At 41.0% G+C, this 12,630-nt stretch overlaps 1 protein-coding gene across 3 annotated transcripts in view; it reads left to right on the top strand.

Annotated features, from left to right (window-relative positions):
- pde8b (phosphodiesterase 8B) overlaps positions 1–11,835 on the top strand; it is a 58,402-nt gene extending 46,567 nt beyond the window's left edge. For all 3 annotated transcript variants that reach the window (XM_005929843.3, XM_005929842.2, XM_005929844.3), the window contains exons 16-22: positions 459–588; positions 771–969; positions 1,649–1,866; positions 1,998–2,136; positions 2,785–2,952; positions 3,147–3,276; positions 9,185–11,835. In XM_005929843.3, the coding sequence (XP_005929905.1) occupies positions 459–588; positions 771–969; positions 1,649–1,866; positions 1,998–2,136; positions 2,785–2,952; positions 3,147–3,276; positions 9,185–9,294 (1,094 nt within the window). In that variant the 3' untranslated portion in view covers positions 9,295–11,835. The remainder of the gene's footprint in view (positions 1–458; positions 589–770; positions 970–1,648; positions 1,867–1,997; positions 2,137–2,784; positions 2,953–3,146; positions 3,277–9,184) is intronic.
- Positions 11,836–12,630: the final 795 nt, after the last annotated feature.

Raw genomic sequence — 12,630 nt, 5'->3', positions numbered from 1 at the left:
GCCTTTTGGGTGTTGAATGTGGTCTGTTGTCTTGATGGAATCCCTTGAATAAATATTAAGTTTGAAGTTGTTGTTGGCAGGATGAAAGAGTCGCAATGTTCTTGTAACATTGTAGAGTGTGTATTTTTCCATCTCAGTTTATTACATAACCCCATTATAATGACTACAGTCACAAGAGCACTTAACTGAGAGATGACCCAAAGCAAGAGTCAATTTTCTGAGATATGGTCTAATTTGTCATTATGTTGAAAGCTGTGTCTTTGTAAGTGTAACTGCAACACCACCGGTGCTCCTTCACTTCTCTAAATAATTTTATTGCACACTGTATTGCTACCACAGTCTTTACATTTTCAGAACAATTAGCTATAGCTATTGGTATAAATATTACAGAGCCAACACAGGTACAATAGTTCGTTGGTCTTTTTATGGTGACATTTTTATGTGTGTGTGTCTATTAGACATGAGTCAGAGCCAGCTGGCTATCCCAGTCACTTTGAATGATGTTCCTCCAAACATCGCTGAGATGCTGAATGATGAGGAGTGCTGGGAATTCAACATCCTGGAGCTGGAGGCAGCTACACACAAAAGGTACAAAGATGATATAATCCAGAGAGTCCAAACAATATCAAATTCCTTGGATTCGAAAAAGCTACGTATGCTTATTGGCTTCAATTCATTTCGTTATCCAGTAGTGATCTGTTTTGCTGCATTTTTCTTACTTTAACCTGTTCCACGCATATTCATCCAGTCCTTTGTGTGATCCCCTGCAGACCACTGACATACCTAGGCCTGAAGATTTGCACAAGTTTTGGAGTGTGTGAGTTCTTAAACTGCTCGGAGGCTACACTGCGCTCCTGGCTGCAGCTCATTGAGGCCAGCTACCACTCCTCTAACTCCTACCACAATTCCACACACGCTGCAGATGTGCTGCACGCTACAGCCTACTTCCTACGCAAAGAGAGAGTCAAGGTTAGAAGAAAAGCACACATATAAACTGAGTGAGCGGCACATGAGAATGATAAATCTAAAACAGGAGATACTAAATAATATATACACATTTAATGAATTGTATATTTTGGTTTATTAAGGAAAATATACCAAAAATACACCCAAAAAAACATGTTATGCTAATAACAAGAAAATGTAATGATACTGTTGATAGAAGATGTTGTTTGCTTGTGCATATTATTAAAAAAAAACTCTAGATATGTTTGCATACCAGCATTTATTAAAAGGAACACAAGCAAAAGATCTGAATACGATTCATTGTACAATCCTAATTCCAAAAAAGATGGGATACACATACAGATGAACTGGAATAGGACTGGGCGTCTCTGTTCACGGCACCCCTTGTGTTCTAAAACCAGATAAGCAGCAGAAAATGATGGTGGATGGATTTAAATTCACTTTATTTTATTTGCAATTGCAACTGAAAAAAGCCTCATATAGCATCGTGCAATACAGATATAGTATTCATTATATAGATTAAATGAAATCCATCCATCCATCATTTTCTGCTACTGGCTTTGGAACACGAGGGGAGCAATCTAAACAGAGATGCCAGGACCTATTCCAGCAAGTTCTTGCATCCATATATGCAGAGCAGTCCAGTACTGATGTGGCCTTTTGTTTCCACTGTTTTCTTCAGAGCAGTCTGGACCAGCTGGATGAGGTGGCAGCACTGATAGCCGCAGCAGTCCACGATGTGGACCACCCAGGCAGGACCAACTCCTTCTTGTGTAATGCAGGTAGTGAACTGGCCATACTCTACAATGACACGGCCGTTCTGGAGAGCCACCACGCAGCCCTCGCCTTCCAGCTCACTGTCCGTGACAGCAAGAGCAACATTTTCAAGAACATCGACAGGTCAGTAGAAGCAGCACACCTGCTTTTTTTTTGTTTTTGTTTTCTTCTTAGTCACAGCTGATTTACATTAGCATGCAGCAATAATGCAGAATGTGAATAGATGCCGATTTTATTTTACCCTTTGCATACAGGACTCAGTTCCGAACGCTGCGACAGGCCATCATAGACATGGTGCTGGCCACAGAGATGACCAGACACTTTGAACACGTCAGCAAATTTGTGAACAGTATCAACAAGCCAATGGCTGCCATAGAGGAGACCAGCACGAGTGTAAGTGTCAGATAGCTTCAGAGACACTCAGTAAGCGCAAATAATAAGGTGTATACATTTTGGAAAAATACTGAATGTAATAAACTTTTTAAAAGAAAGAATTATTAATTGTTGTAATTAATTGTTTTATCTCGACTAATATATATGTGTTAACCCCATAAAGCCTGAAATATGAACTCATTGTAGCCAGAATGTTCTAATCTTTGAAACTGGAGTGTTTATTGAAGCACAAGAAATGAAATATCAATTTTAAATTTGATTAGTTTTAATTTGTATCATTCTTTTGCTGCAAAAACTCCCAAAACCTCATGCATTGAATACTGGAGGGGGAAACTGTGACTGAGATTAAAATTTGATTAACTGCTCAGCAGTAGTTTGCTTAGTCTGCCGACGGATGAAGGCCTGGGGAGAAAAAGAGCAACACTTCCTGTTTGGTTTACTTTTCTTCTTCTTTTCTTTTTTTGCAAACAATACAAATGGTTCCGCATTAGCTCTTTCCAGGAAACGTTCCAGGAAGTTATTAGAAATCAGAGTTACAAAACAGATATGTGATGAGACTATATGTCTCAGTATATGTGTTTGTGTGTCTTATGTCCTTCATTTTTCTGGATGTCCCAGATGGTTATATCTGCTGTGTCTTTCCCACAGAGCGTGAACAGTGACTGTGAGGGTCAGGCCAACATCAGAAACTCTCCAGAGAATCGTCTGCTGATAAAGAGGATGCTGATCAAGTGTGCAGATGTGGCAAACCCCTGCAGACCACTCGAGCTCTGCATCGAGTGGGCTGGACGGATCTCTGAGGAGTACTTTGCACAGGTGTGGGAGCATCAGTAAAACAGCTTAGTTTAATAGCGGGTTTAAAGCTTAGAACAGAATCATTACTGTGAAGATAGTCAACTGTTCATTTAATTTTATTTGTTTTTGCTTAATCACTTTGCATACTTTATTAGATAAATGGCCTCCTGCCGTCTAAGCTCCCTGTTTATTGAATTATGTGCGTTTCCCTGCAGACAGATGAGGAGAAAAGACAAGGGCTGCCAGTGGTGATGCCCGTTTTCGACAGGAACACCTGCAGTGTCCCCAAATCTCAGATTTCCTTCATAGACTACTTCATCACTGATATGTTTGACGCCTGGGATGGTAAGAGCAAAAAATTCAACTGTGTTCTGTGTTTCTCTCTCAGGGGTGGTTTTCCACACAGTCTTCTTAGTCATTTTCTTCTTTGTTTCCATTTCAATAGAGTGGAGTATTATATTTACACACATATTAAGTCTGACTGTGCAGCTAAAAGGTCAGGATCATAAATCATAGATTGGGACTTGCTGCTTAGCAAGGTTAAATGTTTACTTTCACAGAACAAAAGTAACTGTTGTTCTATAAGAAGCCATTTGCTTGCTAAGGATTCCTCTAATGCTTTCACTCAGACCATTTCCCAAATGATCTTTCACATCTTTTCTCTTGAAGTGATAATTGTTTCACATTCTACATGTGACTGCAATCTTTACTAAATGTCCTAAAGTTACCAGCCTGCTTCTGTTAGTCCAAGCAGTCTTGTTCTCTTGTTTCTAAATACATTCTGTGGATGTGAGATTGATAAAAAGAAAATGCATTCCCGACAACACTGTCATCAACAGAAACTGGTGAGATTTGCTCAGATTGCAAAATAAAGACTGTGACAAAGTTAAAAACTAGTAATATAAGCTGGACAGTTGCTGACTGGTTCATAGACCACCATTTAAAATGTCACAAAACGGCCGGAGGCCGAGTACCAAAAATCAAACCCACGTGCAGAAAACCCAAAGCGGAGGCTGAGGAAAGGGTTTAACAAAGGTTTATCAACTAGCACAAAAGTGACATTTACGATAGTACCTGACTTAAGGCTTGACACATGGGGCGTGAGGGTCTTGGTCAGGGGAGAGGGATAAGCAAGGGGACAGGTCCAAGAAAGCAACGGCAGCTGGCTGGTGATTAGGTACGTATGTGCAGGTGGGAGATGGAAGCGTTGAAGGAGAGGTGGTGCGGTCCAGGTGGGTTTGGTGGTGTGTGGCAGTTGTCCTGAGCGGTGAAGGTCCCGAGGTGGTGCAAGGGCAGGAGGGCAGGCAGGTGAGGCAAGGAGATGATTCTGAAAGCAGGCGGGTTAACCAGATTTCCAAGATGAGTGGTTCAGTGTGATGGAATTTCCTGGAGTAAATAGGGTAGTTGACGAACTAGTGAGGAAGCAGTGTCAGCAAGCAGCTTAAATCTCCAACCTGATTGCCTCAATCAGCTTCAGGTGATGGAGGCTGTAGGCCCTGCCCATGGGTGGATACCAGGGAGGTCCAGACCTTCAGGAATTTTACAGCCACACACCCAGACCATGACATAAAAGGGTTTTTTTTCCTTTTGTTTGTTCGTTTTTGGGATGCCAGAAAAGGCCAGATTTGAGTGAAAGAATAGAAAGCTGCATCCATAAATCAGCTTGATATTAACTGGAACACTAAATTTGGCGACTGAAAATCCTAAACTGTAAATTTATATACCAAACAAGACAAAACAGCAACCACCTGTCACTCAAAGCCAAGCCCCTAATAACTTGCAATAAATCACAACAACAGTTGCCTGAAGGTGCTTTGAATGAATCAAATAATAATACAAAACTTTGAGCCTGCAAGGCTTCGACTTGACAGCGTTATCGTTAACTCTGTTTCCCTGGGTCTTTTCCCGTGTGTTATGAATAAATCTTATTTTTTTGGTACCGGTACTGGTTTTATTTTGTTGTATTTATCCGCGACATCTTAAAGGCCGGTCCGTGAAAATACTGTCGGACATAAACCGGTCCATGGTCAATAGGATGCAATGCCTCCGCAAAACAACTTCTGGTAACATAGAGGTCCATGGGAAAACAGCCCTCTGCTCTCTTGTGCTGTGATCTCAGTAGACACTTTCCTAATAACTTTGTGTGGTCAGTCACAAGTGTCAGGTCATGTTGAAATACAACATATACATTTTCTTAAATATGATTATTATTAGGAAATACTGTGGCTCAGGATTCTAAAACAGGAAAAATTAAATTTTTCTGGATCAGAAAAAGGAGAATTATCCGGGGTATGCTAACAACGGATCAATCACAAAATTGATAGCCAGTGAGTGTGCAGGGTCCTGCAGTTATCCTTTTCCAAAACAGCAAGACTGCAGTGGCTCGGCTCATCAGCCTAGATGATGATTTCTGTTTGAACCATAAACCTTGCTTTGATTTCAGTTTAAAGAAGCTCCTCCATTAATATCTTCAAATGGCTGCTGATTTATGTATTAATGGTTTCTTTCTCTGTTAAGCCAGGTTTTAGTTTTCAGGATCTGAGCGCATTCACATATAACTCTTCTGCTGCACAAAATCATTACTATGAGTGCAGTTTGCTCCAGTTTGTTATCATCACTGAACAGTTTGCTCTCCTCTAACTTTACAGCTGGGCTTCATTTGTTGCATTAGTAAGGTAGAGCTTAACAGCTTGCACATGTAAAACTTATTCACCTACCAGAGAAAATATGCTGAAAAAAAAAGCGTTAATGAAAATGTGACTCTTCCAGCTGTCTGTTCAGCATAAGTTACCATAGTGATTTAGCCAGGTAGAAAGGGAGCCACTTTCATGACACAGAAGACTCGTCGTAGCTCACTAACCTATTAATCTTGCTTCCTGCTACAGCCTTATGGCCAGCTCTAATGTTCCTCAAGCTGTATTTGTGCATGTGGTGGGGCGCATTATCCCACTTGATTTTGGATAGGGGGATAAGTAACAGCCGCATGAATGCCAGGACCTACCCTGTCCCAACAGGAAATTGCATTGTAACATGATTAATGTTACTTACTGCAATGTTGTGTCTGCTCAGTGTAACCTTTCTTTGGGGACAGGCACTAAACCAGTCTGGGTTAAGACCTCTGAATCACTTCCCACATTTCCAGTTTGTTCCATAACTCAAATGCAATAATTGAAACAATTAGGCATTTCAGTCCAACTAAAACAAAACCTCTGACAGTGCCATCTTGACTCCTGGCCTCTTTTATTGCCGTCAGTGATTTTTTTTCTTAGTAGATTGCAAGAGAGAAAATGACAGGAAAGAGATAGTGAGAGAAAGTGATGATGAGTGGAACGGGATAGTATGCTGCTTGTACTAGTTCCCCATTCCCACTGAATTCCCCTCTTAGCATAGTCTCCCCGAGAGGCAGCTTGTTTACTGTCAGCTCTGATGTCACGGAAAGATTCCAAACGCCAGTGGGATGAGGAGAAATTACAAGAGTATCAGGGGAGTGGAAGTCAGGGAAATAGTGGCAGGGATGAGGGTGGAGGGGTTGGCTACAATCACTCGACAAGCAGCCGAGCAGAACTTCACTTGCACATAAACACTAAAACACACATGCAGCCTCTTTCAATTCACCAGGGTCACTGTCAGGACAAGGCAGGGGTCATTGTTAGTTCCACAGATGCAGTGTGGCTCATCAACAAGGCCGGAAACAAGGATGTAAACAACACAAGCCGAAGCTGTGGTGCCTCAGGCTGTGGGTGTGTGTGAGAGAGAGAGAGGCAGAGAGACCTTTGAGCCCCAGCTGACCTTTAATGTGGGAGAACCATTGTAGAGTCTATGTAGCATTAGCAACTGTACACAAACTGACTGCACATAGCCTGCTTACAAATGTTAACAGTCCGTGTGGAATGATAACAGGAAGTCAGTGGCAAATGTAGGTGTTTATCCCTGATTTCCTGTTTTTGTGTGTCTGTGTGTGTGTGTTTGTTTGTTACTTTGTTTTTTGTTTTGTTTTTTGAAAATATAATTTACATATGTGTTTGTTGCATTCTCTCTACTGGGATTATTCATGGTTCTTTGAATAATCTGATATTTTGAGACTTGATACATTAAAATTACTTGTATAGATATGAGACATATGACCAACCAGGCTATGTCTGCAGGTGTCCCTTTAATCTTTTGCCAGCTGTCATCTGTCACCATATATGTTTCACATTTTTTAAAACCACTATCAGGTGAAATGAATAAAAACTACAGTGTCAACGGGAACAGTAAGTTTTTTAGTTGCAGTCTTAGGCTTCAGTCACACAGGGATAGGGGCCTAGAGGCCAGTCACTTGGGGAAAAAAAACATATACCGAGACCAGTTGCGCGCGGTTGCTGGCAGTAGCTGTGAAAGCGATTGCTAACGCCCCAGCTGTGCAGGCCAAGAGACCATTCAGTGACCCACTGGTAACCAGAAATGGCTAGGAAAAGTGCGTATTCCACAACCGGCTGCTGAAGGTTATTGCCAGTTGCTAGCAAGAAATTGCACATAGCTATAAAAAGCACTCTGATAATGCTTTGATTGACATGGATTTGTCTGCAAACACTACAAAGAAACTAATCATACTGTAAAGAGTTTTGAGGACAACCAGAATGCCTTCTAGTTGCACCCTTTGCACCTTTGGTTGAAGCTTTTAATGCTGAAGGCTGATGTTGTCCATTTCCAGTAACTGACAACAACCTCCAACAACTATTTGCCAACTAGTCAGAGAGTAGACATTTTTCCTAAGTGACCGGAGGTTGCCAGGGTTCTCACCACCTTTTACAGAGGCACCATTGAGAGTGTGTTGACAAGCAGCATCTCTCTCTGGCACAGGAACAGCAGTGCTTCAGACAAAAAGGCCCTGAGAAGAGTGGTGAGATCAGCTGACAGGACTATTAGGGTCACACTGCCATCTATTGAGGGTCCAGCCAAACAACACTCCTTATCCAGAGCAAAAAACATCATCAGGGACACCTTCCGCCCCAACCCCAGCCTGTTCTCACTTCTGCCCTCAGGCAGACGGTATCATAGCCTGAGGTGCAGGTCGCACCTCAGGCGCTTTCCACCAGCCATCGAACTGCTGAACAGCACAAAAACAGCTTCTGTTCTCTAGATTATTATACTCTACCAATCGGTCAACAAAAAAATTTCAGTGCAATCAGCATTTCTCTTTTGCAGTAATTGAATTGTTTTTTTATTTGTGCTTTTTAAATATGTACCACTGACTTTATATGTATTTATTTATTTAATTGTTATATTTGCCTTTTTTTAATTCTATTGACATTTTTATATGTCTTTATGTAAGCTTGTGCTATGTAATTTCATTCTGCATTGCATCTTTGAGGTAGTGCTGAATGACAATAAAGTAAATCTTGAATCTTGAAGGGGTGTCAACAAATAGTCTCTCAGCTTGTGTGAAGTATCCAAGAGTCTGTGACAAGGGCTGATTTGTGAAGGCTGGAAGGCAGAAGGTTTCGAAACAGCAGTTCCTTTGTTTGTCCCTGGTATTTATTGTTTAGATCCCAGTGCCAAAAACCATGGACAGAAAACCAGTGAATCAGTGACATGGTCACTGGCGGCAAACACTAACTCATGCTTGTGGGGAGTGAAGGCTGGTCTGTCTGGTCATTTCTTAATTCTGCTTGTATGACAAAGGTGTCAAAGTAATGTGTGTGGGGCTATATAAGTGCAGACCAGTCAGAGTGCTCATGCTTACCTAATCAATCACCAAATATGCCATCAATGTCCGAACTGGATCATAAAGTAATGGCCGTGTATGAGAAATGTGATGTTTCTTTTTCGTCACATGGACAGCTAGATGAACTGCTTACCTGGAAAACCATGGGACTATGAGAAAAAGGCACTGCACACATTACCTATTACACACACCAAATCTGTCCAAAAGTGGTTTGAGGAAGATTACAAAGAAGTCAAGATGATGATTTGGCCTACAAATGTCCTGATTGAGAAATTGTGCGATGTAATGGAAAATCAAGTCCCAACCATGGACAGTTTTATCTCCTGCCTTTCACACTTTGGTGCCAGATATCACAGGATATCGTCCACTGTCTTTTGTCTGAGCTATTTTGGTGAAACCAAGAGGATCTGTGCAATATTATTTCAGTGATTTAATGGTTTGAATTTATAATTAGTTACTAACTATGACTGAAATCTGCCTAACAACACACATCTGTGTAGCCATGTTTGTTTTTAATTCTACCAACTTCAATGTGTCTCCTTGCAGCCTTTGCCACTCTTCCTGGCTTAATGGAACACCTGTCAGAGAACTACAAATACTGGAAGACCTTGGATGAGATGAACTGTAAGAGTCTACGTCCTCCGCCTCCTTCGTGACCGAGTCCACATCCCCTCCTTACATATATCACTCCAAGCAGGGTAGGACAGTGAATGAAGCCCTGCGGTGGAACAGTTACTCTTTTCAGCTGGGATTTGACAGAAGTCCGTGACCTCTCAGGGGTTCCTGGATACGGCCCGAAAATTTTGTAATCGGAAGAACACAGATATGCCGTTTCCATCTCAAATCACAGCCTCTTGTATGGTTCTAGCTGGAGGTGGTACCAGTAGAGAACAGGTGGTCACTGGAGGCTGTCTCCCTGTTGCCACTTTATGGCCCCCTAAAGTATATCTTGATAGCACCTCCATGGTGCAGTGTGGACCTGATAGGTCACCTGACAATCTGTACCATACAGTGTAATACAACAGAAACCTGCACTTTAGCTAATCATGACATCTTACATTTTGAACTCCCTTTTTGTTGACTTTGCTTTTGAAAGTTTTCTTTAAAGCAAATATTTCCTTTCTGTATCTGTATACTGCTATAAAAGAAATATGGAAAGTAAAACGTGACAATTGCCAGAGGCACTGACTGAAAACAAGAATCTGAAGTGATCTGGGCATGCATTTTAGTACAAGCGAGTGCAAATCTCCATACTTCCTTTTTCACAGTTCCAGCTAGTAAAAGGTGCTTAGCTGGAATTAATCTTTGCATTAGCTGTGAAACAACGTAGAGACTTGTGTCTGGGACCAAATTCCCTTCGATCCCTGTCCATTTGCCCTGTTCAGACAAAATCTAAAAGAAAGGGCACTTCCAGGAGTACTTACCTATGTACCAGGGTGGAGTCCACAGATTGCCGATTGTAGGGCTATTTTCGTGACAAATGCTGGATCCTGAGATCATATAGCTGCAGAATACCTTGTAAAATGCCACCTGATAACCTACTGTCATTTCTTCTACATCACCATCTTACGTGCACTGTGAAAGCAGCTAGTGAGGATAATGAAGATCCTTGTCAAACCTGCATGTCAGAACAAATGGAGGAACAGAATTGCACTGTATCAGAGCTATTTAGTTACCAGATGTTACACTCATAGCTTTGTGACACTAACTGTAGACATTTTCACTCCCCCCAAAAAAGATTGACTTGCGAGTATTTCAACAACATAGTTACAGGCTTTCTATTTGAGCCTATGCTTGGCTATTGATTGGGGTACAGAGTGTCAGGTTTTGTAGTTGACATGTTTTTAGTGATGAAATGAAGCCCACATTGACCTGACAGACATATGAAGGAGCTGCTGAGCCGTGTTTAGATTGTAAAAGCACGGCTGCAAAGCCAGCATCTCTCTCTCGTTTGTGTTTTTTGCTTAAGCAGTTTTACTTAGGCTTGAATCCTGCAATCAAAATTCACACTGAAGACATTTGGCTCCTTTTTCGGTGGAGTGGGTGTCATTTGAATGATATGACTTCCATCTACAGGTGGTAGACTCTAAATTTGTCATGTTGTCCATGAATCAAATCAAACCAACACAAAGGCCCAATTTCAATCTGGCACTTCCACTGTGTGGAAGAGTCTGTTAATTATGAAGGAGGGCAGAAATAAAGCGGAAAAAGTCTGGGATGCCCTCACCTTTCTCAGGTGAAAACAGGTACTTCCAAACAGCTCCTTTGGAGATGTGCGCCGCTATGAGATGAATGTATTAATATGTCCATCACATATTGGAAAATACGCCGTGTTGTGTTTCAGTTTGATTCAGGTATTTTTAACATGCTCCAGGTCGTTATGGTGATTTTACATACTGCTCTCTGTTATTAGAATTTGTTGCAACAAAAATAAGAACAAATAAATTCAGATGCACTTTTAAAAACATGTACAAATGTAGAAAACTTCCACAAAAGTGTTTTTCATACTGAGATAGTCTTCAAACAGTCCTTCTTATCTGTAAGTGTGTTTCCTCCATGTAGCGAGTAAGTCAGCACTGGTGCACACTTGGTGTTTTGCGGACTCTAGAGCCCACCACCACATAATGCTTGTTGGAACAGCACTTAATGTGGCCTCCACAAAGTGCAAACAAAGTGAAAGGGTGTAGGTGGCTGGACCGGAATTGGTTCAGTATTATATTTCATCCTACTATGACTGAGGATGGAATGCTATTATAATAATACTAGTCACTAGACTTGGATATTTAAGATCACCTCTGTTAAGCTTTAATATCAGAAGGTGAAAACAGCACTGGAATCCACTACTGCCAGCAGCAGAATCTTTAAAAGACTTTCATAATAAATTATTTTACAAATTCAAAAAATCAAAATGGCGATATCCAGATATCTATAGGCTACTACTGTGGTGAACTTCTGTAATTACCAGTTCTTGTCCCAACTCTCCAGCTCAGCTGCTGGTCTACATGTGCAAGTATGTGCGTGGTAATCCAGGAGACGCACATCAAGCAGTATTAACCAAAGGCACAGAGAGCTCTTTAAGGTGCCTTATTCTTTGGTCATCTTTACAGAACACAAGTATTTTTGTTGAAACATTTCCTCCTCTAGACATAAAAACAAAAACAAACTAAAAATTAAAAAAAACACAAAAAGAAGAAAAGCCATATGTGTTTTAGATGTTTTTAAAACTAGGATATTTGGCCTGATGCATCACGGTCTGTGCTACAGTTCTGAGTTAGTCAGTGTTGACGGCCCCCGAAGCTTTTTCCATGTATTTTGTACAACTACCAGATTTTTAACGACAGAAGCTGAACCAGGTGCAGTTGGATAAAACGCACGTTCCTTGTTTGTTCACCTCCATGTTCGATGTATTCACACTGATGTTGTCATTATGCTGACGATGAAGGTCTTAATCAACGCCTTAATCTTGTTACGTCTCACTGTGTAGCTCTGCTATTGTTGCAATACACTGTAAACTACCTAATGTATCTGCTGTTCTTGTAAATACTCGGCCAATATTATTTTCGCTTTGCTTTTTACATATTTTGCTTTCATACCTTTTTATTGTGGATGTTATGTGTTGCTGTTAATTTCCAAAGTTATGCTTGTTCGGGTTTTTTTAGGGTGACTTGAAAAGCGGCTCCACCTCTGAATGTTTCATAGCTGCTATCGTTGACTATGAGAAGATATTTTTGCTAGTATACGATGAAGATTTCTATTCACACAGACAATACTTCAGATTTAAATGTCAGACAGCCTTTTCCATGAGCAGTAAAAAGCAGAATATGATGAGCTCAGTTACATTCGATTACAGCTGGTGACATAACGCTTTGCTTTGAATCTACTGAGCCAGAAGCAGATTGTATAACAGCTTGTTATATAAAGAGAAGCTTTCATCACTTACAAAGATTTCGATTTCCCTCTCATCAATAAAACTGTTGGCCGTGACTGCAAGA

Source organism: Haplochromis burtoni, unplaced genomic scaffold (assembly GCF_018398535.1).
Source record: "Haplochromis burtoni strain Fernald_Lab_line unplaced genomic scaffold, NCSU_Asbu1 Contig_107, whole genome shotgun sequence".
NCBI classification, from domain to species: domain Eukaryota; kingdom Metazoa; phylum Chordata; class Actinopteri; order Cichliformes; family Cichlidae; genus Haplochromis; species Haplochromis burtoni.
This window is presented reverse-complemented; position numbering and strand designations above follow the sequence as displayed.